General features: G+C 36.5%; 1 protein-coding gene across 3 annotated transcripts in view; it reads right to left on the minus strand.

The window, feature by feature from the left end:
• Window positions 1-206: 206 nt before the first annotated feature.
• LOC132402877 (proteasome activator complex subunit 4-like) overlaps window positions 207-27566 on the minus strand; it is a 130775-nt gene continuing 103415 nt past the window's right edge. For 2 of the 3 annotated variants that reach the window (XM_059985925.1, XM_059985924.1), the window contains 9 exons: window positions 20665-20796; window positions 19800-20008; window positions 15116-15201; window positions 14356-14484; window positions 11312-11467; window positions 8242-8404; window positions 7902-8035; window positions 6960-7098; window positions 207-1181 (listed from right to left, as the gene is read on the minus strand). In XM_059985925.1, coding sequence (XP_059841908.1) covers window positions 6964-7098; window positions 7902-8035; window positions 8242-8404; window positions 11312-11467; window positions 14356-14484; window positions 15116-15201; window positions 19800-20008; window positions 20665-20796 — 1144 coding nt within the window. In that variant the 3' untranslated portion in view covers window positions 207-1181; window positions 6960-6963. Of the gene's footprint in view, window positions 1182-5881; window positions 5995-6959; window positions 7099-7901; window positions 8036-8241; window positions 8405-11311; window positions 11468-14355; window positions 14485-15115; window positions 15202-19799; window positions 20009-20664; window positions 20797-27566 lie in introns of all 3 variants that reach the window. The other variant, XR_009515117.1, reaches the window with a different exon arrangement.

Here is a 27566-nt window from a genome sequence, read left to right on the forward strand (position 1 = left end):
CATAAAAATTAGGCATCATAATAGCAACTCTGCAGGACTAAAGATATATATAATTCAACAAAGAGAACACGACTGAAATGTCATCCGGAGAGGTTTTCCTTATTCTGTGATTATTAAAATAGAGAACTCAGTTTTTGTACTAAATTTCTCTCCAGCCTTAAAAAACTTTACATTGTTATATACATTCCCAACAAGTAATGCAGGTCTGTAATAAAACAATCCATTTATTGGCTTTAAAATGTGATAGTTCATCTTAAACCATTTCTTTTGACACAACCCTTTATAGTGGTTAAGTCTTTGAAAAAGTACAATCATATGATCTGACCTTTTACCCATGGTTTTCATTGCATCAACTGCATTTTAAAGGATAGTACTTTTGATACTGGCCTTTCATACATTGTAACAAATACTAAGTAATTGAGAAAAGCAAATGAAGATAGTGAAATTTAATAAAATTCTTAAATTAATTTAATAAAAAGTTCATAGACTCCAAGACATTAAAATGATCTTGAAGACACCAAAGGTGCAGGGTAAACTTTAATCATTAAAGCAAAACTTATGATTAAAATGTACTTTCTTGAAAGCATAGCTACAGAACCATGAGAAAAGCATGTGATCTGAAGACAGAACCACTAAACATTCACAACATTACAAATGAAGCTCAATATCACAACACCACATCTTTAAAGATTACATTCTGTACAAATGTATTTTATCTCCTTTGTACAGTTTTTACATTTCCTTTACAGCCCTAAATAACAGTTATGAAATGTGTCAATTAAATAGCCAACAACTATCTTAAGAACAATCAAGAAGTTAGATATTTTGAGCAAAAACTGTACAAGAGCTGTACAAATTCAGCAAAGTGATTTGTTTTTAATTACAATTTCTGTAAATTAGCAAAAGCAGTATTGTCTACATATTATAAACTTGAAGTCAAAATACTACTAAACACATTTATGTACACAATATCTACTGTTTGGTGAATTATTTACTTGGATTGAAAAAAAATCTCCATATCTTTAAGAACACAAAATATTAGTATTTGCAGCTTCCTTGGATCTTCAGAGATTTGTACGGTTAAGTGGGATTCTCAGGCATATGTACAAAATAAATGTTCTCCATTGTTCAATAGTGGTAGCACCAATACTCTTTTCCTTTAGTGTCATTAGAACTACTATCTAAAAGAAAAAGAGGAAAAATACAGTGAGAAGTTTTTTTTTTAATTCAACATATCAAAGGCACCCATCAGATTAGACTTAATGACAGAGACAAAATGCAAAATTATTTTAGTTTAAGGGTCGACACAACATTGTGGGCCAAAGGGCCTGTACTGTGCTGTACTATTCTATGTTCTATTTCTCACCTTAACTTCCCCTCTACATATTGATCTGTACATTGAATATTTGGCATAACTAGAATTATGATGAATCTAACATCACATTCACTTGTACACAGTCGAAATTAGACATCAAAGTGGAACCAAACAGAAGTGGAAAAGATCAACCTACTATAAGTGATTTACAAAAGTCCTCAAAATATAGAAGACTCCAGCAAGATTAAGGATTAGAAAGGAGAAAGTGAATAGAGTGAAATTATAGATATGTAGTACTGAAACAGGGTAGTATTTTATTCACATTAAGCTTCCTGTTAGATTCTATTGGTATTCAGCATAGCAGCTCAACATAATTCACCATTACCTTCTCAAGAGCTAACAGGATGGGCAATAAATGAAGGTGTCATCAATAAAGTCCACATGCATTAAATAATATAAACAGAATTCCATAAGGTATGATTTGATAAACTCTAAGGAAACAAATTCAACAGTAACAAACAAGAGAAAGTTTGCAGATGCTGGAAGACCAAGCAACACACACAAAATGCTTAAGGAACTCAGCAGGCCAGGCAGCATCTATGAAAAACAGTAGTTGACACTTCAGGCCAACTCTTCATCAGGACTGTAGAGAAAGAGATGAGGTATCAAAGTTAGAAGGTGGGGGGAGGAGGGGAGTAAATTCAATAGTAAGTGTACTTCCCTTGAATTTATTTTCTTCCTTTAAAAAAATCTAATTGTTCTGTTTGACACATAATTTAAACACAATGAATACATTAGTTGATGTGACTAGTTCATTCAATAAGGTGGGTTTGATATATTCATCTCAAAACAGCAAGAGAAAAATGAAGGATGAGGTAGAATGGAAATTGCAGAGAACTTCATAGTGAGGCCCAAACAGTGGAAAAAAATCGAAGTGTTATAATCTACTCCATTTAGCATTTTGTTTTCTCATATATGCTATTATATATGAAATGGAGTATAATAAATAAAATGCATAAATATTTGAAAGAGAATTACAGAATTTGGAGAGGAGGATGAGAAAGACCAAAGTTTGCAAACAGTCCTGACAGCAGCAATAGGATACTGGATAGAAAATTACAGGTGAATGAGGGGGTAAATTAAATTGATGTCCCAGAAGGTCATTGGAATAATCACATCCGGAAATGACCTAGGCATAGCTGAATTCAAAAGTAGATGGCCAAAAGGCATAATGGAGACAGACAACAAAACACCAGTTAAGCTTGGGAGATATGGCAACAGTTTTGTAAAGCAGCATAATGATCAAAGACCCTGGGGAGATAACAGTTTGGAAATAAGGTTTTGATTTGTAACGAGAGACTTGTCGGCTGAATGTTAGCAACAGGAATAACTGATTATAATGTTAGTTACAAGTCAGGAAAATAAGTTAGGTGACTAGCAGGCACTTCAGTGAAAGTGTGTTCAAAGAACCAGACTGTGGGATAGGGACACAAGATGAAAGTGGGTATTATGCAGCAATGAAGGCTAAATGGATAATGTCAGGCTGAAGACAGAAGCCTGCAATGACAGTTGAATAGGAAGCAAAATCAGTACTTCTAAGGGACTAGTTTCAGTACAAAGGCAAAATATCAGACTAACAGCAGCTGTGGAAGTTAAATGAGGACCAATAGAATCAGGAAAGAACAAAGGATAAATTAACAGCATCAGTGGAATCATGCAAGAGGGGGAAAATAGGTCTGAACTACAGATGTCTCTATCAGATCAACTTCTCATGTCCAGTAAGAGTTAACTGGGGTGCCAGGGTAACACAGCAGTTAGTGTGACACTATTACAGCTTGGGGCGTCAAGTTCGGAGTTCAATTCTGGTACATTTGTATGGAGTTTATACATTCTCCCTGTAACCATTTGGATTTCCTCCAGGTGCTCTGGTTACCTCCCAAAGTCCAAAGACATACCACTTAGTAAGTTAATTGGTCATTTAATTTGTCCTGTCATTAGGCCTGCGGCATGGCTCATTGGGCTGGACAGGGCAGTTCTGCGCTGTATCTCTAAATAAAGTACATAAACTTTTCATGTTTCCCTTATAACTGGTACCTCTCATCCCTGGAAAATCCCAGTGAATCACTTGACAATGTTCCATTGTACCCTTTCCATATAGGATGTCACAACTGCACACGCAATATATTAATGCAAGAATTCAACAAACCTACTGGCCTTTAGTTACACTGCCACTGCAATAATATGTCCTCCTATACTTACTTACAATTCTCAAACCAATTGTTCATGTTCAAACCTTTACTATTTGTTATATTTTTCAGAAAACTATGATACTTATAAATCCAGATTAATTTAAAAATTAATTTACAGCCACATTCCTGAGAACCAAAAATTCAAAGGTTATAACACTTTTATTATAGATGATCAAGTTTTACAGAACCATTATGATAAATGATCTGAATCACATAAGCAAATTTCAACCAGATAACCAAAAAAAAAATTGGTCAATCACACGGGATAGTGGAGGAAGTCAATAGACCAGGCAGAATCAATAGAAGAAATTTGGGTCAAGACTCTTCATCTGACTGACCCATGGAGTTTCTCTAGCATCTCGTGTTTTACTCCAGAATCTGTAGTCTTGTGCCTAAACCTTGACCAAAGTTTGTTTTCAGTGCATCTTAAAGGAGGAATGCAAGGCAGAAAAATAAAAATGTTCTTGCTTTTGGGGAGGGGGGTGGGGGGTGGTGAAAGCATGGTCATCAATGGTGTAATTAAAATTTGGGAGATGCAATTTGCCAGAATTGGAGGAACAAGACAATTCAATTTCAGGCAGTGTGGGTTGGGAAGGTTAGCTCAAGGCAAAGGAAGGATCTGAAAACAGGAATATGGGTGTGGTGGTAGCACATTAGTTAAATTACCAGGTTAATAATCCAGAGCGCTGGACTGACAACCTAGGGATCAGAGTTGCAGAATCCAGACCTACCACCAAAGCAACTGAGGAATTTAAATCGAGTTAATTATCTGGAATTTGGGTTGGGGGGGGGGGGGGAGTATCTGATTGATGGCTTAAAAAAAAACTCATCTTGTTCAGAGGAGGTAATCTAATGTCAGGCTCATTTATACAATCAGACCCACCAATGTAATTGACTCAATGTCACTTCAATGCAACACCATTCAAAAGATGTTAAAGATGGCCTACCAGCAATGGGTTGCTCCTAAAATAACTAAAAAAAACTCAAGTACTGCAAAAATATCCATACATTTCTATTCAAGTCCATTTTTTGTTTAAAAAAAGTTTTATATTGTGAGACCATAAGGGATAGGAGCAGAATTAGAGCATTTGACACATCGTCTGGTCCATTTCATCATGGATGATCCATTTTCCCTCAACACCACTATCTGGCCTTCTCCAAAGTAACCTTTCATGTCCTGACTAATAAAGAACCTAAAATATACCCTTAAATATCCACCTTAAATATACCCAATGACGTGGCCTCCTCAGCCACCTATCCCTATTCACTGACTTCTGACTAGCCTCTATTCAATGTACTAATTATTTTAAAATTTATACAACTCACTTGAATAGCATTGCTTTTATTCCTAGCAACCTTATAGAATTACGTGAAGGAAAAATGGCACTTTAAAAATCTTACTGATAAATGCAAAACACCCTTCCCAAGAGTTCAATCATTTCAGTTTCCAAGATAACCTCTACTCTGAAAGCCTACCTCAGAATTAGAGACCTCCCTCCATCTTTTCATTTATTATTCATCCACCTCCTGCTATTGCAATATATCTACAAAAATGATTTCTCCTGCTTTCATGTTTTGAAAAAAAAGATTGTGCCTTTAACTTGGGCTCCGATCACTTATTTTCTAGCTTTCCAATATTTTGTCTCATCTTAAATACCTAATTTAACTACTCTAGTTATTCATGTCAATTTTTCCTTTAATGAAATTTACCCGTTTTTAAATTTTTCCATCTAAAATCTGAATATTTCTCATTACTAAAATGGGATTTTCTTTTAATGTGTGGATTCCTTTATTTTACTACAATGTTCTTATTTTGCCAGTTAAGAGTCTGTAATTTCAACAATTATATTTTTAATTAAACTATTTTATTGTCACCATGGTTTTAAAAATTCTATCTTCTTCAGTGCTTAGGATCAGGCCAAAAATGCTTCTTTCCTTCCTGGTTGAAATCCATTGACTTAACTCTAGAAACGTGTTTTAGAAAAACACTTCACACTTCACAACTGAATATTCTGTGCATAATGAAAATCTTCAATTATGAATTTATTTTTAATGCATCCTCTAATTTGGCTTCCCATACCACATATGGTTTATCTATACCAACTTACAAGAAAACATAATTGTTTCATATATTTTTCATTGTTACACATTTCATATTTTCTGGAAAGCAGCATTTTAAGCCTTTACTGTCTTTTTGAGAAGGATGAGAGGCAGCTTACACGAATTCTGAAAGTACTTTATTGATCTTAATGCAAACAGGTACTTTAGACAAAGTGTTTTGGATGATCAGTAAACATACAACCTTGAAAACACATACCTAGTTGTTATGTAGTTATTAGTGATTTTTGTACTTATAGAAATTTCTTCAGTCCAACCTTAGTCCACACATTGCCATTATAATTATGAATGACATAGTCCAATTCAGTGAAGCTAGTAGTACAAAAGTAAAAAAATCTATGTAGCAGATTGAAGACATCTTGCCAATGAAAACATTTTTGTCTATACTGAAAGTGCACTATCATCTCTTTTAATCTCGCAACTTAGATAGAAAAATAATTCTCATCTGGGGTCTAATCAAGGGGTTAGAAAACAATCTCCCAGTTCAGGTGAAAGCAATTAACTCTTCAAATTCTGAATGGAGTAGATACTTATCATTTTAAGAGGAAAGAAGAAGTCAAAAAATTGTGAAAGTAAGCAGCAGATCCAAAAATGCAATCGTTCCATGTACGAGTCTTGCCTTCATTCACTGCCCTTTTGTAATGACGTCCAGTATTTAACAACTGGCCTCAGCAGTACAATTACAAAATAAATGAAGGTATATGATTGGCACTGAGAATTGCAGCAGCTTTTAAAAAAAGTTAAGTTTAAAATTTGTTCACGAATCTTCACCGTTCAGGTCCGATGTTCAGAATCTGGTACACTCAGGTCCAACTGGATATTGGAGTTACTCAGACTTTGGATAATGCAAAAATTCTATTACTTGTCATTTATTCTGTGCTTATCTGCTTCCAGTGTAATGTTGGGTGCCTTGGTCAGTTCAGAAGGGTAAGTGAACAGACCTAGACTACCATGCCACTGTCAATAAAGCAGCAATGCAAGAGAACTAGGACTCAATTTAAATCCAGAAGTGTTCAGCTTTCTGGAAAATCCTGATTACCAGCCACCAGCATTTGGACACAAAGCCTGTAATAGTGCACTTCAGACCAATTCCAAACCCATTTTAGTACCTCAGCCTCCAAAAATGCACAAATATCAAAACATGATTGTTAAAAATCAACCCACTCTTTACAGAAAACATTAATTTATGGAATCTATGCACAGCAGTAGCAAATGCAAAAAGCTGTGTGTGATAAAAGCTTTTGTTTGATAGTATTTGATTTCAATAGCTGCTATACCTCCTCAGGCATAATAACATGGTGAGACAAGGAGGTCTGCAAGAATCACTAACTGATCGTCTGTGAACTGCTGTTTATGCTCTTGCCAGTTATCATGGTGAGTTCTTCGAAAATTAGATAATGTTTTTTTCACGGTCATCTGTGAAAACAAGAGCATTTTAGTAATGTTGAACAAAAAATGGATAACTATGCCAAAATTATATATTTGCAAATCATCCCCAGTTCACCAAAAAAAATTATAATCTTTAAGCTCTCAGTGCATTTTGTTAATTTATTTCAAATTACATATGAATTTCCTACATAAACACTCCTAAAAAGTAATAATTGTTAATGGTTCCTAAATATTTCCCTCACTTTAAAAATTAACATTTAAAATTGCAAGTGATTTTCAGTCCTTCGGTGCCATTAAGACGCATCCATTAGCACTGCTGCCTTTCCATTCCAGAGACCCAAATTCAATCTGACCTTGGAAATTCTACAGCCTCTTCTTGACCACTAGGACCCTGACAGTAGGCTAATTGGTAAATTAACTAATGGAAAAAGGAATAAAAACTGTTACAAACTGAGAGAATAAATTATGTGGGTATAGGGAAATAAGGAGAAGGGTAAGGGAGTGCTCCACTGGGAGCTAGCAGGGACTTCATGCCAAATGACTCCCACCTTTGTTATAAGATTATGAAAGAGGGACATTCCAATTCACAGTGATGCTACAAATTAAACTTCATCCAAATCACTGTCTAAGATTTCTATCAATTTCCTGTACAACTCAATGATTTGGAACATGATTGGAGATGAGCAACTGCAGTTCTTATCGTAGATTAAACACAGGAAATTTTGTATTTTTGATCGATTTAGTTTTCATTTTCTATGCAAATATATTCTTAAATTTCTGCCAATAATAAAACATCAGAGAAGTAATTTCTCTAAACAGCATATATATACCTCTATAGGTTGTGGGTCATTTAGGTGACCACTGAGGTTCATCAGAAGCTGTGGCATCCAAGTGGGCACTTCATATGGACTCGATAAGATGCAGGCACTTAATCCTAGCACTCCAGCATGCCGACGAACCAAATCTATTGAGATCATGAAAAATATTAAACATTTTACACTATCACCTGCATTTATCTATCCTAACATTGCTTTTAACATTAGTACACTCATTATAGCTTCAGCTGCTAAATAGTCCAGTAATGAATGCTTGGGAACAAATATTATTTACACCAGTCATATTAATGAAAGTTAGTTATTAAAAAAAATTCATAAACATATTTGTTCTTACCTGCTGCAGGAATTGTATCTGCTACTGTGCCTGGGTCTCGCTTCCTCTTTTTTGGAAGTCTGGTCTTGCAGAGCTGTTCGAAGTGCAGCTGCATGGCAGAATCCATAGTCAAGAAATTGCACTGCAACAGACCACTCAAGGTGATAGCAGCCATCTCTCTTGTCTGTAAGCAGTAAAAAGACAGGCATCACTTCACATTCAAGGTTCACACAGTACATTCAACACACAATTCTGCACCATGACCATCCCTACAATATCACAGTATTATTCAACACACAATTCTGCATCATTCATGACCATCCCTACGCTATCACAAGGAATCCCAAAATAACTATTTTATTACTTCTTTTCAATATGCACAACAGTTTTAAGATTCGCCTGTTGCATATACTTTGTCTGCAAGGCTCTGATCATGTTTCTCCACACTATTTGCAAGCCTTTGAATATTCCTACAATCTGGCATTTCCTTCAGTTCCAGCAATTTAAGCAGGTTAATTGTCAGATTTCAAAACAAAACTTTGAACAACAAATCTCACTTCTCTCATTTCATCAATAATCAATTCACTGCATCAAATTAAGTTGATGGGAAATGTGGAATTGCTCACCCAGTAAAATTCCTGACAAAAACAGCTAAATTAGTGGACAATATTGCTAATTCAAATCTATTAAAAATGTAGCTGGTGGCAATGCAATTGCACTCAATTCTGATACATGAAAGCTGCGAAGAATTAGATTTATAAAGATGTGTAATTACATAGATGTATGCAATTGCTACAAATACAAAACTCTCATTGAAGTATAAAATTATAATCATAATTCTTCCAGATGTAATCCTTCTGCTATCTCCAAGTTGATGGCCAAACTGCTTTTTATCCAAGTTTTTCAGAAATTAATGTATGGGAGAGGAAGGTGAATTATAATTCAAAGTGAATTGAGGCTGAGTACAGAGCTACAGTGGGAAACTTTGTCACATGGTGTGAGCAGAATCATTTGCAGCTTAATATGAAAAAGACTAAGGAGCTGGTGGTGGACCTGAGGAAGGCTAAGGCATGGGTAACCCCTATTTCCATCCAAGGGGTCAGTGTGGACATGGTGGAGGATTACAAATACCTGGAAATAGGAATGGATAATAAACTGGACTAGTCAAGGAACAATGAGGCTGTCTACAAGAAGGGTCAGAGCCATCTCTATTTCCTGAGGAGACTGAGGTCCTTTAACATCTGCTGGACGATGTTGAGGATTTCTATGAGACTGTGGTGGCCAGTGCTATCATGTTTGCTGTTGTGTGCTGGGGCAGCAGGCTGAGGATAGCAGACACCAACAGAATCAACAAACTCATTCGTAAGGCCAGTGATGTTGTGGGGGTGGAACTCGACTCTCTGACGGTGGTGTCTGAAAAGAGGATGCTGTCCAAGTTGCATGCCATCTTGGACAATGACTCCCATCCACTCCATAATGTACTGGTTAGGCACAGAAGTACAGTCAGCCAGAGACTCATACCACGAGATGTAACACAGAGCATCATAGGAAGTCATTCCTACCTGTGGCCATCAAATTTTACAACTCCTCCCTAAGAGCGTCAGACACCCTGTGCTAATAGGCTGGTCTTGGACTTATTTCCACTGGGTATGATTAACTTATTACTAATTAATTAATTATGGGTTTATACTGCTATATTCCTTCACTATTCTTGGTTGGTGTGGCTGTAATGAAACCCAATTTCCCTCAGGATCAATAAAGTATGTCTGTCTAGTTTCAAAACACATCATAGATTTCTAAAGTAATATTCAGATTTCTAGTGTGTTCTAAAGTTTCACTCCTTTGGACTTTTTCAATTTCATTCTTTATAAAACTCAATGACAACTTTGTGAACAAGAACAACATTCAATTTTATGCAAATGATGAGCTAACAAATGGCTTTGAATGCTTGGCTCTGGTATTTGGTTGGAGGATGAATGCTTGATACTGTGAGAATTCTTCACTATTTAACATGTGTAATGAAGACCGTGGCTAAGAAGCTGTAATAGTAAGAAACCATACGAAGAAGTAAAGCCATTGTGGAAAGTTGTATCACACTATCTAATGCCCAAAGATAATCTTGATTTGTTATTGAATAAACAACGGATGAGATAGGAAAAAATATTCATAAATCTTCCTGTGTGAGCTTTATTCTAATTGAGCAACCAGGTTCTACCTTTAGCAGATGAGTACGAAACTGTAACACAAGTTTTCCCAACTTTCTTGGGATCAGCCATCAGTGGTAGGAGATCAAGTCATGTATCAATTTACTAAAATGCTCAACTGCAGGGGCACATAAGCAACTCAAAAGTAAGAACGATAATTGAACCGATGCAGGAAAAGGGAAGAAAGGAGCATGTGGGAGTGAGAGCAGAGGGAAGAAAAGAATCAGATTTCAGGTTATCAAAAGGAGGGCAATGAGAAGGGTATAATGAGGTATTATTTTTAAAATAGTACTTTTATTACATTCTTGCAATACTGATTGAACTTCTGTGCCTCCAAATCACACGATCAAAGTAATTTAATCTTCAATTGGCGTAAATAACAATCCCGCAATTCAAAGATATACTCATTTATACTTTATTTAATGTCTCTCACTCTCAATTGTATTCCAACACTTTTCTATTCTATCCCAATCTGCTCATTCCTTTCCTTGGTTTAATTATCCATTTCTTCTCATTTTGTTCAACCACACAGCCTTTGTACGCCTTTCTCCATACACCAACACCAAGTATACCGCAGAAGAATGTCAGGCTTTTTTTTTGATGCCCCAGCCAGGACAGTGATCTTACACTAGGACAGTTAGAAAACCATTTATAAGAACAGAATTTACTGGCTGAAAGGTTAAAATTTCATCAAGAGTCTAAAACTTTTCATCTGAATGTGAAGCTTGAGTAGTTCCAAGTAAAAGAAAGCACAGAGAGCACAACTTCTCTCTGTGAAATATAAAAAATATTCACAATATGGACTTGGCAAAATATGGTAAATTTAAGAAAACATGTTCATTATGGCTTGGGCTGAGAACTACCACTCTGTAGTCAGATTAGCTTACCTCTAATTGTTCATCTTCTAAAAGTTTTAAGACAAGCCATCTTATATCTTGGACAGCCTGTTTATTGTCCAAAAATACAAAGAGATTGTAGAACACCATGGTCTGGAGGTAAGTTAAAACAGTGTACTTTGCATGCCAAGAACTGCTCTCTGATGTCTGTATAAATAAAGATAAATCCAAAATGATTAACAAGAACATAGTAAACAAAACGTAAGTGACTTCTTTTGTTCAGAAGATTCATACAATAGTTACTATCTAACAATTTAATACTCTATAGTAAATTGGAAACTGCTAAATTCATTTCTGCAATACAATACTGAAGTTCTATTGTAACCAGCCATATCTGATATTGGGCACCTGACATCTGCAACAACCACAAAGCTAAAAGATGATGTGAAATCATATTCAATTGGGGCATCCCAAGATCACAATATTCTAACTGGAGTCTAACTAATCAATTATAAAGGTCTTGCATGACCTCTTCTGATCTCTGGTGACAGAAACATCAAAAATTCCATTCACATTTAATCCACAACCATATCGATTTTTGATCCTCAATAAATTCTTTGCTTTTAAACCTTAAAACATTAACAATTAATTCAATTTCCTCTCATTCTTCAAACTACACAGAGAAATGTGGAGTACATACATCTATGAAATCAAATGTAGTTGCTCGACTACTGAAAATATATACAGAGGGAATACAGAACACCAATAACCAGTTACTGTATCACAAAATACAACAAAATGTAAAACCTGAAGATGTTTAGGGATTAAAAAGTGATTCCAAATGAAAGTGAAGCTTATTAAAAGCAATGCCATATTCAGTGATGTCGAAAGTAAAACTCATGATGCTTTGAAAATATAGTGAGTAAAAGTGATTTGGGTCACTTCAATAAGAGTATTGTAATTAAGAGACAATAAAGAGAAATAAAATAATATTTTAAAGGAAGCTTGGAGATGGAAATCTTCTGGAATAGTGGATATGTTAAATGAATATTATACTTCATTTTCACAATTTTCTGGAATTTTAGAAGACTAAGGGAGCAGGAACAGTTAAACTGGATCTTTATGACATTAGTATAAGGGAGGTATGAGGTAGGAATGTTTGGCACTAGATGCTTACAAAAAAATTACTGTAAATTCAAAGTTCAAAGTAAATTTATTATCAAAGTACATACATGTCACAACATACAACCCGGGAATCCATTTTCTTGTGGGCATACTCAATAAATTCATAACAGAATAATAACCGTAATAGAATCAATGAAAGACCACACCAACTTAGGTGTTCAAACAGTATGCCAAAGATAACAAACTGTTCAAACACAAAAAAAAATAAGCAGTAAGTATTGAGAATATGAAACAAACAGTCTTTGAATGTGAGTCAATAGATTGTGGCTATATTTCAATAGGTAAGTGAAGTTGAGTGAAACTATTCCCCCCCCACCCCCACCCCATTTTAGAGCCTGAGGGTTGAGTGGTAATAACTGTTCTGGTGATGAGAGTCCCGAGGCTCCTGTACCTTCTTCCTGGTGGCAGCAGCGAGAAGAGAACATGACCTGGGTAAAATGGGAGCACCCAGAGGAAACCCACACAGTCACGGGAAAACATACAAACTCCTTACAAGCAACACTAAATAAACATTCAACACACACAAAATGCTGGTGGAACACAGCAGGCCACACAGCATCTATAAGGAGAAGCACTGTCGACGTTTCGGGCCAAGAAACATTGCTTATTTATCTATAATTATATTTGATTTAGCACATGGCCAAAATATGTAGTTACAACGTAGCCTTTTACACCTCATCACCAATATCTCCCTCTACCTTTAAGAATATTCAAAAACACGGTCCATGGTCCTACAAAGGAAAGTGTTCCTAAGACTATGCCCCGAGAGAAAACAACACTACCTCAACTCTCCCTTAAATTGCTAATCCCTTTTCTCCAAGTTGTATAGCCTGCCAGAAGAGGAATCATCTTCTCTAAATTCATTCGAGAACACTCGGGGTCTCACTGTTTCAATCAAATCCACTCTTCTTATGAACCCTAACAGGCACGGGTGTATCCTGTTCAAGTTTTCCTCACAGGATAATTGACCCAAATCCAGTAAAACATCTCTGAACTGCTTCCAACACATTATATGCACAGTACTCAAGATGCAAATTGGCATTAATTTAGAAAGATGATTTTATGTAGAAACAATTTTCAGCTGGATTACATTTTAGTAAGTTACCTTTCCTAAATGATTTACTAAATTTTCTTTTTAAAAAATGAAACAGAAAATTAATCGGAGACGGTTTAGTGCTAAAAGCTAAAAAGTATCAGGCAGAGTTCATACCTCATCACCAATTACATTCAAAGCTGAATTCTCAGGTTTTATGCAACTACAGTATTTTATATTTTGCTTTCTAAATTTTAATCCATTAAAGTCAAGGGTTCAAAGGAGGCTCACGAAAATGATTCCAGGATTGAATGGCTTGTCATATAAAGAGCGTCTGATCGCTCTGGGCCTATACTCACTAGAATTCAAAAGAATGAGGGGAGGTGACTTAACTGAAACCTACTGAAAGATGAAAGGCCTTGACAGAGTGGATGTAGAGAGGATGTTTCCTATGGTGGGAAAGTCAAAAGACTCAGAGCCTCAGAATAGAGGGTGGCCTTTTAGAATGGCGATTAGGAGTAATTTTTTTAACCAGAGAGTGGCGAATCTGTAGAATTCTTTGCCACAGGCAGCTGTGGAAGCCTAGTCTTTTTGTGTCTTTATATCAGAGGAAGATAGATTCTTGATTGGTCAGGGAATGAAGGGATAAGGGGAGAAGGCAGGAGAGTGGGCCTGAGAGGAAAATTGGATCAGTCATGATGAAATGGTGGAGCAGACTTGATTGACCAAATGGCCAAATTCTGCTCCTACATCTTATAGTCTTATGGTCTAGGACTTGCAAGCAGCCATCTTTACTGACGCATGCTGTACTTCCAGAGGCACTTCTAAAATTAAACTCCTAAAATAAGGAGTCAGCATATCAAAATATACCATTTACCTGCTTCATAATATCTAGTACCATAGTGACTTGCTGGGGATATAGCAATCCCTGAGACATGAGTGATAAACACATCTTAGCATCTCTTTTGAGTTCATCATAGCTCTCGTCATTTTCCACTGGAGCAATCTAAATTTAAAAAGCAATAAAAAGGTAACTTAGAGTATCAGTACTCTATACAAATTTTGCATAACAGATTCAATGCATCAGTAGGACAAACTTGTTGGTCAAGAAAAATGCTATCAATTACCATCTATAAGAACTAGATATTAAATTCCTTCAAATGAATAGTTAATGTTTTTTAAATTCATTAATTTAGGAACCTAATTTTATAACTTGACAGAAAGACTAATCTTCTAACTTTCTTTGCTTCACCCATTCAACAATGAGAGGAACATCTAGCATCGAAATAGAAGATCAAACAGAGGTGTTGGACAATGATTCCTCACTGCAATAAGTCGCAATGCCAAAATTTGAACCACTCACATGCAAACTTTTACACCTCATTTTTTTGAATCTGGTTCTATATTAGTACAATTTACAATGAGAAGTGTCATTACAGATCAATAAATAGTTGAAACACCTCCTCTGGGCTGCATATGGGAAGCTAAGACAATAATGAAGGCAAATAATCTACTTTTCAATAGCATAGACACAAATTATATATCAAGGAAGGACAAATCATATTGAAGAAACAGCAAACAAATACATGTGTTTTCTAATAACATCTAGGAAGTACAATTTAAATATTACAACATACCTTGAACAACAGCGGCATAAGATGGAGCTGTTCTGCAATTGCTGTAGAAAATGACCTTCCTGCACTTGCCATTAACCATTTCAAAACTACACAACAAAACAAAACATGCCACAAGTTAAGATGCCAATACTTTTATTGATAAATTTAGTTCTTTCCATAATAGAAGATGAAAGCCCCAAAATTCCATTTCAATGTGCAGCCATTAAGGTTAAAACAAGCTTGTCCTGCTCTGTGGTACTGCAACAGAAACAGAATGAGATAACCAACAAATAACTACTGGAATAGCTATGAAGGCAGATACGCAAGAAGTGTTGTAAAGCTTTCAAAGGTCAAAGAAAAATATCAGATATCCCATGTAAACTATTGTATGTCTGAGTTGCGGTGTTCTTTTTGTTACGCCTGTGCCCCAACTCTGAGGATACAAAGTAGCCCCCTCCTTTTTGAGAATCGCAAGATTGCTATTAATGCCGGTCTGGGACCCAGGAAATGAGAGACACACAGAATCCACAAGGGGTTTGGAATGCCCTGGCCCCTCAGCGATACAAAGCCATGGAAAACGGCCATTGTCTCTTGGAGACATAACTGTGTATTGAGTACTGTACTATTTATTTGAAGCCCTCAGGGAATGAACAAAGGGGGCTGGTTGAGGGATGGCATCATTCCAACCTGATTGACATCTGAGACCCTGTGAGTAAGGATAAAAGGTAGGTCTGGGGAACAACCCCTTTAGACGCACCAGGAGAAACGCTAGAAATCCCGTGACAGCGTTTAATAGCGACAGCCGGTGGAGGGCCCACGTGTGTCCTTTCCCATTGCCTGGGATTGGGGCCTTACCACGGAAGACAGCTTAGCTAAAGAAGAGATCACCACCAACGAAATTTCGAAGGATCGACATCATAAAACGGAAAAGCTGGCAAGTTCTAAAAATCTGTCTTTCTCCAACCAAAGGCTGCAGCCTGAATGAACTAAAGTGACTTTTATATTTCCATCGGACAATACATTATCCCCTAGACAACAATAGAGCTATTTCTTATTGATTATTATTATACCCGCGCTTTTAGATTTAGTATTGACGACGTATATTATCTGTATGTTTGCATTGATATTATTTTTGTGTATTGTTATCAATAAATACCGTTAAAAATAGTACCATCAGATTTCAACAGACCTCTCTATCTTTGCTGGTAAGCCACCCAGTTACGGGGTACGTAATATTTTAAACCACTTGCTAGGCATTAATGTGTCAATTTATTATAACAAAGTAAATGTATTGAAATAAAACATCCAATGATAAATCCAAGTAGAAGTTCTATACTTTTTACTGAAACTGCAAATGTCTGACAAAACAAAGGCATCTTGATTTTGATCAACTTGAAATTTACATAGAGGATATGAGAACACAAAAATTATATTAGAAAAATCAAGCATAAAAGATGATAAAGATTTGCACAACTTCAACAGTGGGTGGATGAGCTGAGGCAAGGCAGAGGCTATAATGCTGTGGAGATGGCCAAGCATCATAGTTCATTGACAGGAAGCAGTTTCGAAGAAGGCATTGTGTTACAAAGCCGAGTTCCACTTAAACAAATAGACGTGAAGGGATAGAGTCAATGCTAGTTCAGCAGAGTTTTTGCGAAGGATATAGAAAAATAGCTTTAAAGTTTTGTAAAAAAAATATAACTATTTTAAATTAATGTCTTGCAATTTTAGTTAGAAGGTGTTGAGCCAAAAACAAGCTGAGAAACAGTTTAACTACAGTGAGGAAACAGTAAGGATTAAAAAGGACATGGTATATTGTCAAGATAAAGGGGGAAGACGACAATTTTTTAAAAACTGAAAGCAAGCCTTGGGATATGGAAAAGCAGCCAAAATATGTGTGCAAATAAATCCAAAGAAAGATTTTAAGTTCAAGATTGCTTAATGACATTTCTGTAGACCAATGTAAAGAAGAAAATAATTGTTACTCCAGATGCAATGCAGCACAAAAACAGATACAAAAGATAATGAACACAATAATAAATATACAGGACTATGCGAAAGTCTTAGGTACCCTAGCTCTCTCTCTCTCTCTCTATATCTATCTATCTATATATATATATGTATGTGCCTAAGATGTTTGCACAGTACTAAATGCACAAGATAATTTATATACATAGATTGTATGTCCATAAAGTGATGCTGGGCTATACATAAGGTGACTGACAGAAAATAATAAAGTAGTGGAGGAATTAGTGGGTAGAGTATTAATCAGCCCTACTCCTTCAGGAAAGTAACTGTTCTTGAGTCTGGTAGTCCTGGCATGGATATTATGGAAGTGGAAGCAGGCTGGGTGAGATCATTCATGATCTTACTGGCCCTTTTCCAGTATATTTCTGTATATAGGTCCTTATTGGCAGGTAGGCTAGTGCCAGTGATGGGTTAGGCAGTTTTGACTATCCATTGCAGAGAAGTTACATGGGCCAATGAGAGAGACGTACTTTTAGCAGGGAAGAAATTAAAGAACTATGAACTGATACTGGTGGTTCTATAGTCAGCAGCGCAACTATTCAGACCATAAGAAATAGGAGCACAATTAAGCCATTCAGCGCAGTCTGCTCCGCCATTCCATCATAGCTGATTTATTATTCCTTTCAACCCCATTGTCCTGTCTTCTCCCCATAAATTTTGACACCCTTACTAATCAAGAACCTATCAACCTCCAGTTTAAATATATCCAATGACTTGGTCTCCACAAGCATCTGTGGCAATGAATTTCAGATTCACCACACTCTGACTAGAGAAATTCTTCCTCATCTCTGTTCTTGTATTCTGTAGCTGTGCCCTCTGGTCCTAGACTCAACCACTACTGGAAACCTCTCCACTTCCATTCTATCCAGACCTTTCAGTATTCAGTAGGTGTCAATAAATCCCCTCCCCCCATTCTTCTAAACTCCAGCAAGTACAGACCCAAAGCCATCAAACTCTCTACATAGGGGTTCCCAACTTGGGGTCCACTACCTCTCAGTTAATGGTAGGGGTCCATGGCATATAAAAAGGTTGGGAGCCTCTGCTTGAGGACCAGACAAATCCTGAATGGATGGTGAACCAATTATTGCATCTTCATAATTTAATTCAGTCACCATATGATGCTAGCTGCTCCAGGAATCACCTTAAAAAAAAACTAGATGAATTTAGCAGAGACCCTAATGTACACATAATTTGGGATTGGCTGTCACTCTAATAGATACAGCGATAAATTACATGTAGCATTGTTGAATTCATGTTCTGTAATGCTAAGTTAATTTCCCCGGATCATCATACATCAAATATCATTTTGTGTAAAACTACTGAGACAATTAAAAAAGGCACTAACAACTTCTCGATTGCCTCAGATGAGGGTAACTCTTCAGCAAAGGAAAATACCCAAGCCTCATCCTCTAGATTCTAGAATCAGCTTGTTGAACTTTGAATGAATTTACTCAATTATCTTCCAAGTAGATTTCAGTGGATGCAAGCTTCACCTTGACAAATGAATACATCTTTGCCTAAACCAGGGGTCGGCAACGTTTACCACTGAAAGAGCCAATATGGACCCATTTCCCACAGAAAAGAAAACACTGGGAGCCACAAAACCCATTTGATATTTAAAATGAAATAACACTGCATACAACGGTTTTTTTTTGCCTTTATGCTATGTATAAACAAACTATAATGTGTTATAATGTGATTTTGCCTTTATGCTATGTATAAACAAACTATAATGTGTTGCATTTATGAAATTGATGGAACTCCTGCAGAGAAAACGAAATTACATATCTGCATGCAACAAAAACATTTTGAACTCCGAAAAAAAGACGTTGGGTTGAAGGTTACTCCATAGGTAGCCTACCTTGGATCGAAGAATTAAAAGAAAGCGCGCACTGGCGGGTGTCAGGCATTGGCAGTGGTGATGTATATTAATAGCGATGAAAAACACGTTGTAGCGGTGTGCTACACGCAGCGCTAAAATAAAGACACTGCAGTCAAAGGTAGCTTTATTCGAACTAAACAGCCTTGCTTTAAAGCCTCCCTCAACCCGTCCCCGTGGGCGTGGATGCTCCAAAAGACACGTACTCACAAACCCCCGTAGGCTATCTCCCTTAGCCGGAACATTGGCTAATTGTGAGCCGGTTCGGATGTGCCAGGAAATGGGGTCTCCACAAAGTTTTTAGATTGTACAAGATCACCATAATCTTCAAATTTTGAATTACATTTCAAAAACTAACAAACCACGGGGAGCCGCATCACAGAGATGAAAGAGCCGCGGGTTGCCGACCTCTGGCCTAAACTATACACTCAATAGCCACTTTGTTAGGTACACCTGCTCACCCATGCTATTATCTAGTCACCCAATTACATGGCAGCAAGTCAATGCATAAATGCATCCAGACATGGTCAAATAACAGTGGCAAGCAGAACAGCATCTTTGAATGCACAAGAAGTCAAACTTTTATTAGGTACACTACTATACCTAATAAAGTAGCCTCTAAGTGAATGGAGATTCAGCCCCTATTACCAACTCAATAGCCAGTTTACCGTGACTTGAGAAAGGACAGGTCAGGCTTATCACTCTCCATCTCAGTAGTTAAGGATTACAGCTTTATTTCATAGTGCAAAACATTCATCAATAGATTAATATTACCAGTACAAGATATTGAATGTTTACCTGTTTTCAGAAGCTTAATAGCTTGGGTTCTTTCATCTTGTTCCCCAATACCATTATCGTCAACAACATGATTTTGTATCTCTTCATCAATTTCCATAAGAGGTTTAAGTTTGCCCGTGATATAGCTGGTGAATTCAGAGACACGTGGTGACAGTGTCGGATTTGAATTAGGTAGAGTGATGTCTATCATGAATAAGTATGTCAGAACACTACAAAAGAAAGTATTTGAAAAGTAAAATTAATGAAGGAGTAATTCATTATTAGTTTATCTATTATTATACATTTTATTGAGATTTAATTTAAGAATTTTAGAATGCCTTCTAAGAACACAAATAACGGATTCATCATTCCACTTCTAAAATCTCTGTATCTCTGTGAATGGTTAAAAATACAATCATGAGTGTAACTAGTTTAATTAAGTTAAATGGCTTGACATTAAACTTTTGTTTTGGAGTGTGTTACTGCCATTGGGTGTAGTTTTGACAAAAGATGTACAGAGGGGAACAAATTAATCAGCGGTCCTGTTTGTTACAGCTATTTAATGGGTTTCATAAAGTTTGAAATCAGTGGATTACGAAAAGCACCGGATCTTTCAATTTAGTATGTTCCTCACACATAAACAGGCAAAAACAGGCCAAAAATACTCAAGAAGGCACTAAAAAGGAAAAAAAATGTAATGGGAGATACGAGACAAAAGGAAGAAGTTTTAAAGAAAAGGAGAAGAAAAAGATATAGCTGTATAAGGAGGTACATTTCAAACTCATATAATATTCCAATATAGATCTAGAATAATTTAATTCCAAGTCACAACTTTGTATAATAGGATACTGTAACATTTTTAAAACTCCTATTTAAAAGCACTCACCTTCCTATCCTTTCTCGCACATTTTTATAGACCTGTGTGAGTTTAGGCTCAAGGTATTCAAGGAGTCTATGCATCAATTCAGGTACTCTCCACTCTTGTTGAGCCAAACCACCCTGCAAAATGTATAGTCGGCTAGCAACAGAAGACAAAGAGTATGAGCTGATAAACTTTCATTTCTTAGTATATCAAGACAAAAGAACATTAATATTAGTTTTGATTACCTTTAACGGGCATATTCTCCCTCACATATTTATGATTGCTTTTCATGAATACTGCTTATCTGGTAACAGTGAAATGAGGAGGGAAGGGAAATGCTGGGACTCTGTGCATAAAAATGCTAGTCATCAAGGTTTACCATTAGAACAATACCTGTATCGTTCAGATTTGATTGCATAAACTATAAAGGCTCAAGGGTTGAATCCCCTTGTATTTGACCAACTGACAAAATTCCCTGAACTTTGTCTTCATCTCCTACTGGAGTCTGCTTGTGTCTGTATTCTCTATGCATGTTTACCAACATTAAAATCAAGGTCACATTGCTATTTATATGCCTGACTCCATTCTGATTTCATGCAGGAAATGTCAATTGGGAAAATTACAAGAGAACACCCAGCATAGGATCAGTGGGGAATTGCAGCTCCAGGGACCCAGGTTTGATCCTGACCTTAAGTAGAATCTGTGACAATGTTGGTTTTCTCCAGGTTCAAAGTTCAAAGCAAATTTATCAAAGTACACATGTCATCATATACAACCCTGGTATTCATCTTCTGGCAGGCACACACAGTAAATGCAAGAAACACAAAACAATCAATGAAAGGTGCTGGCTAGAAGGGCCAAATGGCCTACTCCTGCACCTACTGTCTATTGTCTATAAAGACTGTGCCCAACAGGATGGACACACAACAAAAGACAACAAACTGAAAATAAAAGGAAAAAAGAAAAAAGTAATAAATAGAGAATATGAGATGAAGAGTCCAATGATAACACTGAGGATTTAAAGTTGCTGATCCTCTCCACCTTTGATGCCCCCAATGAGGACTGACTCATAAGACTTCTGGCTCGCTCTCTCACCTGTATATGCTGATTCTCACCACCTTTGATTCGGCCTGACAGTGGTGTCGTCAGCAAACTTAAATATGTCATTGGAGCTCTGCTTAGCCTCAAGTATAAACGGAGTGGAGCAGGGGGCTAAGCACACTGCCTTTTGGTGCATCTGTGCTGGTGGCGCTCATGGAGGAGATGTTTTGCCAATCCAAACTGACTGGGGATTTCCAAGTGAGGAAATTGAGTATCCAATTGCACAAGGAGGTATTGAAGCCTAGGTATTGAAGTTTTGAGGTGGTGATAGAACTGGATGCCAAGCTGTAGTCAATGAAGAGCATCCTGATATATGCATCTTCTCTGTCAGAATGTTCTAGGGTAGAGTGAAGAGCCAATGAAATGACATCTGCTGCAGACCTGTTGTGACAGTAGGCAAATTAGAATGGATCCAAGTTGCTTCTCAGGGAGGAATTAATATGTTTCATCACTAACCTTTCAAAGCACTTTATCACAGTGGATGTAAGTGTTACTGGAAGGTAGCCATTGAGGCAGGTACCTCAGACTGCCAAAGTGAGAGCTTAAAGAGATCAGTGAACACTTCAGCCAGTTGATCAGCACAGGTCTTTAGTACTCGGCAGGTACCCCATCCAGGCCAGATGCTTTCCTTGGTTCCTCCATGTATTGATAGTCAAAACAAGCATAGAAGGCATTGAGCTCATCTGGGAGTGAAACTATGCTGTCACCTATGTCGCTTGGTTTCACTTTATAAGAAGTAATGGCAGCCAAGCTCTGTCACAGCTGTCAACTTCAGTGATTCAGTTTGGTCCAGTATTATCAATTTGCATGCTAGATGGCTTTCCCAAGATCATACCTGACCTCTTGAATCTTATAAGGTCACCAGACCTGAATGTCACTGATCTTGCCCTCAACAGCTTGCAGATATCATGGCTCCTCCAGAGTTTTTGATTGGGGAAGACACTGAATGATTTTGGCAGGACACACTCACCCACGACTGCTTTTATAAAGTCCATGACAACTATGGTGTATTCATCCAGATTCTCTGATGAGCCTTTGAACACCTCTGTTATCCACATCTCTGAAGCCTGACACTTTAACCTCTGCCTGTACACAGGTTACAGGAGGATAGCCAAGTAATCAGATTTCCTGAAATGTGCTCTTGGCATGGAACAGTAGTCATTCCTAATCATAGTACAGCAGTGTTCAAATGTATTGGGATTCCTGATGGTGCAGGTTATATGTTGATGATAATCGGACAGAGAATTCTTCAAATAAGCCTGATAGAAGTCTCCAGCTATGATTTGAAAGGCGTTGGGGCATGCTGTTTCTTGCTTGCTTATGGCAGCACTCAATACCTCAAATGCCTGATTAATGCTCAGATTCATCCTACTATTTAATGACATACTCTGAAGATAATGAACTATTGTAAATCACCCTAAGTGAACGGCAATGGAAAAAAGAACCAAAGGGGAGTTGGTGGATATGTACGAGAGTTGTATGGATACAGGGAAATGAGATTGAAGGTTTGCAACTGATAAGATTGATCTGCTGGGAAAGGTCTCAAACCCAACAGATTGAATGGCTTCCTTCTTGTCTTTATATGGTTTGGCAAATATCCTATTCATTAACTGCTCAACAACTTCAAGATGTAGAAAGGACAAATAAACAAAACAACTGCTGTGATTTAATCATTGACCTCTCCACTCCTAATTCTCTATTACTCCAGGAATATAGAACTAAAAGACAGAGGCTTATGCAAATTAAATTGTTTTCAACTAACTAGAATCACAAAGGAACATGCATCTAAATAGCATCCAGATTTTAAATTCGTAATTCAAGGATAAGCGACATTCTGAATACAACTTTAGCCATGGGCTTTAACTTGTGTCTGTTATATCCACATCTCAAATTAAACAGAATTATATGGAAAGAAGCTAAATGAAGCTTGCTTTCTGTATGTTTGCAACAATTTCTCTAACTATCTGAATTTAAGAAAACAGCAAATTAGAAATCCATGAAGGTAAGCCAAACAAATGATTGTGCAAAAATGACATTAAAATCTCAAACAAACCACATGACAACTACATTTCTTTTGTACGTGAAAATGAACCGGAGGCTGATAACACATAGCAAAACAATTTAAGACATACTCTATTTTTTCCAATTTTATTATTCAAATTACAAATTAAGAAACCATAGTATTTTCAAAGTTAGTCTTAAAAATTATCCAGCAGAGATAATTTCAATCATTATTGAAAATCTGTGAAGAAGAGAATTAGATGCGCTACATTGTGCACATAGCGGACTGTCACAATAATAGTCTAAAATCTAGTTTACAGTTCAGAGTAAATTAGTAATTTGCGTGCAAACAGTTTAGCTCATTCTATATTTCGAGAATCCCTTTTTAGATCAGAAATTGTGAAAGCAGTACTTTTACAATTTCTTACTATTAACATATTCATTCCATAATTTAGAACCAACTGTTTTTCACAGTACATTCAGCTGCTGCTGTTTCTCAAAAAATATTTGAAAATGAGTGAGATCTGTAGATAACAAATATTCAGTTTCATACTATGAAATGAACTGCATCTCTTCGAACCATGTTATTAATAGAAACTTAAATCAATATTATACTCCTGAATGAACTAGAGTAGGATATTTACATTTTATAGATTTATAATTAAATTATGCCAGACTGGCTGAACATTCTAATTTGGATTATCTGAACCCTGTTATTGTAACCCACCTTTTTACTCAGAATGTCTTTCTCAGTCATTTATCATTATTTCTATTCCTACATCCCCTAGGCATTGAGGTTTTCTGCAGGCTTTTGTGCTATTCAGTATTTTGTCAAACAAGTTGCAATTTGGATACAATGGGTTTAAATAAATACTTCAAGAGAGCTTTAAAGTAATTTTTCAAAGCATAATCAAAATTTTTTAGTCATTCAATCCTGCTGACAAGCACATCTTTATTAAACACAGTACTCCATATTAAGATTCCTAAGCAGAGTCTTCAATCCAAATGCATGGAATGCCTCAGTTAAGGATAGAGAGAGCAGTTCAGAATATCTGTTTGAACAAAGCCCACCTGATATGGAAGTATTTACGCTGCTAGTACTTCTTCCAGTGCCTTTGCCATTACTTTTGCAAATGTGTACACCTCCTGCAGACATGGGGATCCATATCTGGTTACAAAAGCAGAGAATGTTGCCTTCTTCAAATTCAGAAGCAAGATCTATTTTTATTCGCCTCATTACAGATTGTCGGAATACTGGGAGCATAATTTTCAGATAAGCATAACCAATGATAACATGACAATGATGGGGGAATCTGGCAAATGATTAAATGACCTTCAGTGATTCAGCTTACTAGACATGCAAAGGAACACTGAGTTTAAGATACTTAGTTATTTTATCCTTCAGAGGTTTTGCAAGAAATTTGGAATTGCACTAACAGCACTTCAATGGATTATATTACTGAGTCCACAAAAACTTTTTGTAGTACATCAAATATTAATAAAATTAGTTTTATGAATTATTATGTTTTGTTTATTATTATTTTTAATCTTCAATTTCAGTAGTGTTGGTCTACTTGATTCAAAGAGATTTGAGCACTTTTAGATTAGTAGCCCAAAACATCAGGGAGTGATCAATTTTGTTATTTTTGTCGGCAAATGCAGGATACCAAAGAAATGGGGTAAAAGTCGATTTAGATGGATTAGCAGAGAGAAACACACAGATGACACATGTAATTTCCTTGAAACAGTGAAGGAAAATAGCACAAATTCAAATGCAATCATTCTTAAGACCCTTCCACTAAACCAAAACAAATCAAAGTCATGAAACAATAAGCATTTAAAGTAGAGGAGTACATATCTGCAAAGAATGGAGTAAAGGCAGTGGAATGAGTTTTGGATCATTTCAGCAGAGGTTAGACATAGGTAACAGCCTACTTTGCTACCTTCTTTTGCATATTCTGTGTTTACATTTCAAATACTGACCAATAAACAGGTACCCACATGTACTCATTGCACAGATTTCTGAATGACAAAGTAGGCAGCTTTGTTTATATATCAAATTCACATTTGGAGCAAGCTGGTAGGTAATCAGATAATTTTTCCCTGCCAAAGAAGGTGAAAGTAACTTAAGTTTCTTATCAGTACGGTTGTACAAAATTCTTATTGGCTATATCATAAACACATTAGCCACCTTCTTACCAACAGCCATGCTGACCTGTACTGGGTTCCAAGACACTGGAGACATCAGAAATCACCCTCTTATCATTTCAAGGGAAGAAAATCTTCCCTTTTATCAAAACTCAAAAGCAAACATTTCATATCAGTACGTGCTTTGTTTGAAGGGATTTAGACCTAAAATTACCTTTCCAATATTACAAGCATTGAATCCTTTAGAAAATACTCTCTGCCATATAATCTCTTTGTTCTCTACCCTATCATATTTAAGTATAACAAAGCCCTATTACCAGGAATAGAGTAGGTGACCTACTGCTGTGTGCACTGCAAAGTTACAAATGACCAGAAAAGACCATACGACACATAAGCAGAATTAGGCAATTTGGCTCATTAAGTCTGCTCTGCCATTCGATCACGGCTGATTAATTTTCCCTCTGAACTCCATCCTCTTGTGTTCTCCCCATGACATTTGTCACCCTTACTAAACAAGAACCTATCAAGCTCTGGCTTTAAATATACCCAATGACTTGACCTCCATCGCTGTCTGTGGTAATGAACTAAAGAAATTCTTCCTCATCTCTGTTCTAAAAGGATATCTTTCTATTCTGTGCTGTGCTCTCCAAATGGCTGGTAATTTCCTCATTGTCAATAAATACTTCATGACATTATAGTCTGCTCAGATGGTAATAAGCAGCTAGAAGTTGCATTATATCATCAGATAGCACATCCAATCTGTAAGCTAACATTTTACACCACCAAACCAACATTGTTAAAAACAAACTTTAATGAAGATTTGAACGAGTCTCTTCAAATACTGATGTTTTGTTTTATTATCAGAAGCACTTCAGATTTATGAGATGTATTCACAGACAGGTATGGAGTATTATGATGTTAAGCTATAGTTTTGAATACACACACAATAGCAGCTGGCAAGGCTGAAATGCTCTGGCATCCCATAAGTTTTTCTACAGAAGTGAAATTTCAATTTTTTAAGTTAACACACAAAACATCCATTTATTAAGATGTATGAATCGAGGCAATTCCACTTTTTGAATTGCATGGCAATATCACAAAATTTCTGATTCAGGTTGAGACTAAATGGGGGTGGGGCGAGAGGGAGGATTAGTGCCTCAACAGATGTGTTTGAAATTAAGTACACTGTTTGGAAGCACAGTCAAGCAACCCCTTAAGACTGATCCACCTTTGCATTAGGGTGAGTCTTCTCTACATTCAACACATTTTCCCACCTTTGCCCAATATCTATCAATTTGATTATCTGATACAAATCTATGTTATTATTGAAAATTCCAATATCCTTACTCATACAGGGCTCAGAGGTATGAGGGGAAGCAGGGAGAGAAAAAGATTGGCCTTAATTTCTACAGCACTCTGTAGAAAAATTGATTTTTCTCCCTTTTGAGATAATTTTAACAAGAAGATAATGTTCATTTGATGATACACCCATTTTATTGAATTTTTTTTTATGGTTTAAGTAGCGTGCTCCTTTCCACAACCTCCTATACTCAGAGAAGATGAGATGCCCAGGCTTCACCAAACAGAACCTAGCATACTGAAGGATAAATCATCAAGATGCCTAAAGAATCATGCTGCATTGAACAGACTTTTTCTCTGCAAGCTTTTGCCAGCAT

The sequence above is a fragment of the Hypanus sabinus genome, chromosome 12 (assembly GCF_030144855.1).
Source record: "Hypanus sabinus isolate sHypSab1 chromosome 12, sHypSab1.hap1, whole genome shotgun sequence".
In the NCBI taxonomy this organism is placed as follows: domain Eukaryota; kingdom Metazoa; phylum Chordata; class Chondrichthyes; order Myliobatiformes; family Dasyatidae; genus Hypanus; species Hypanus sabinus.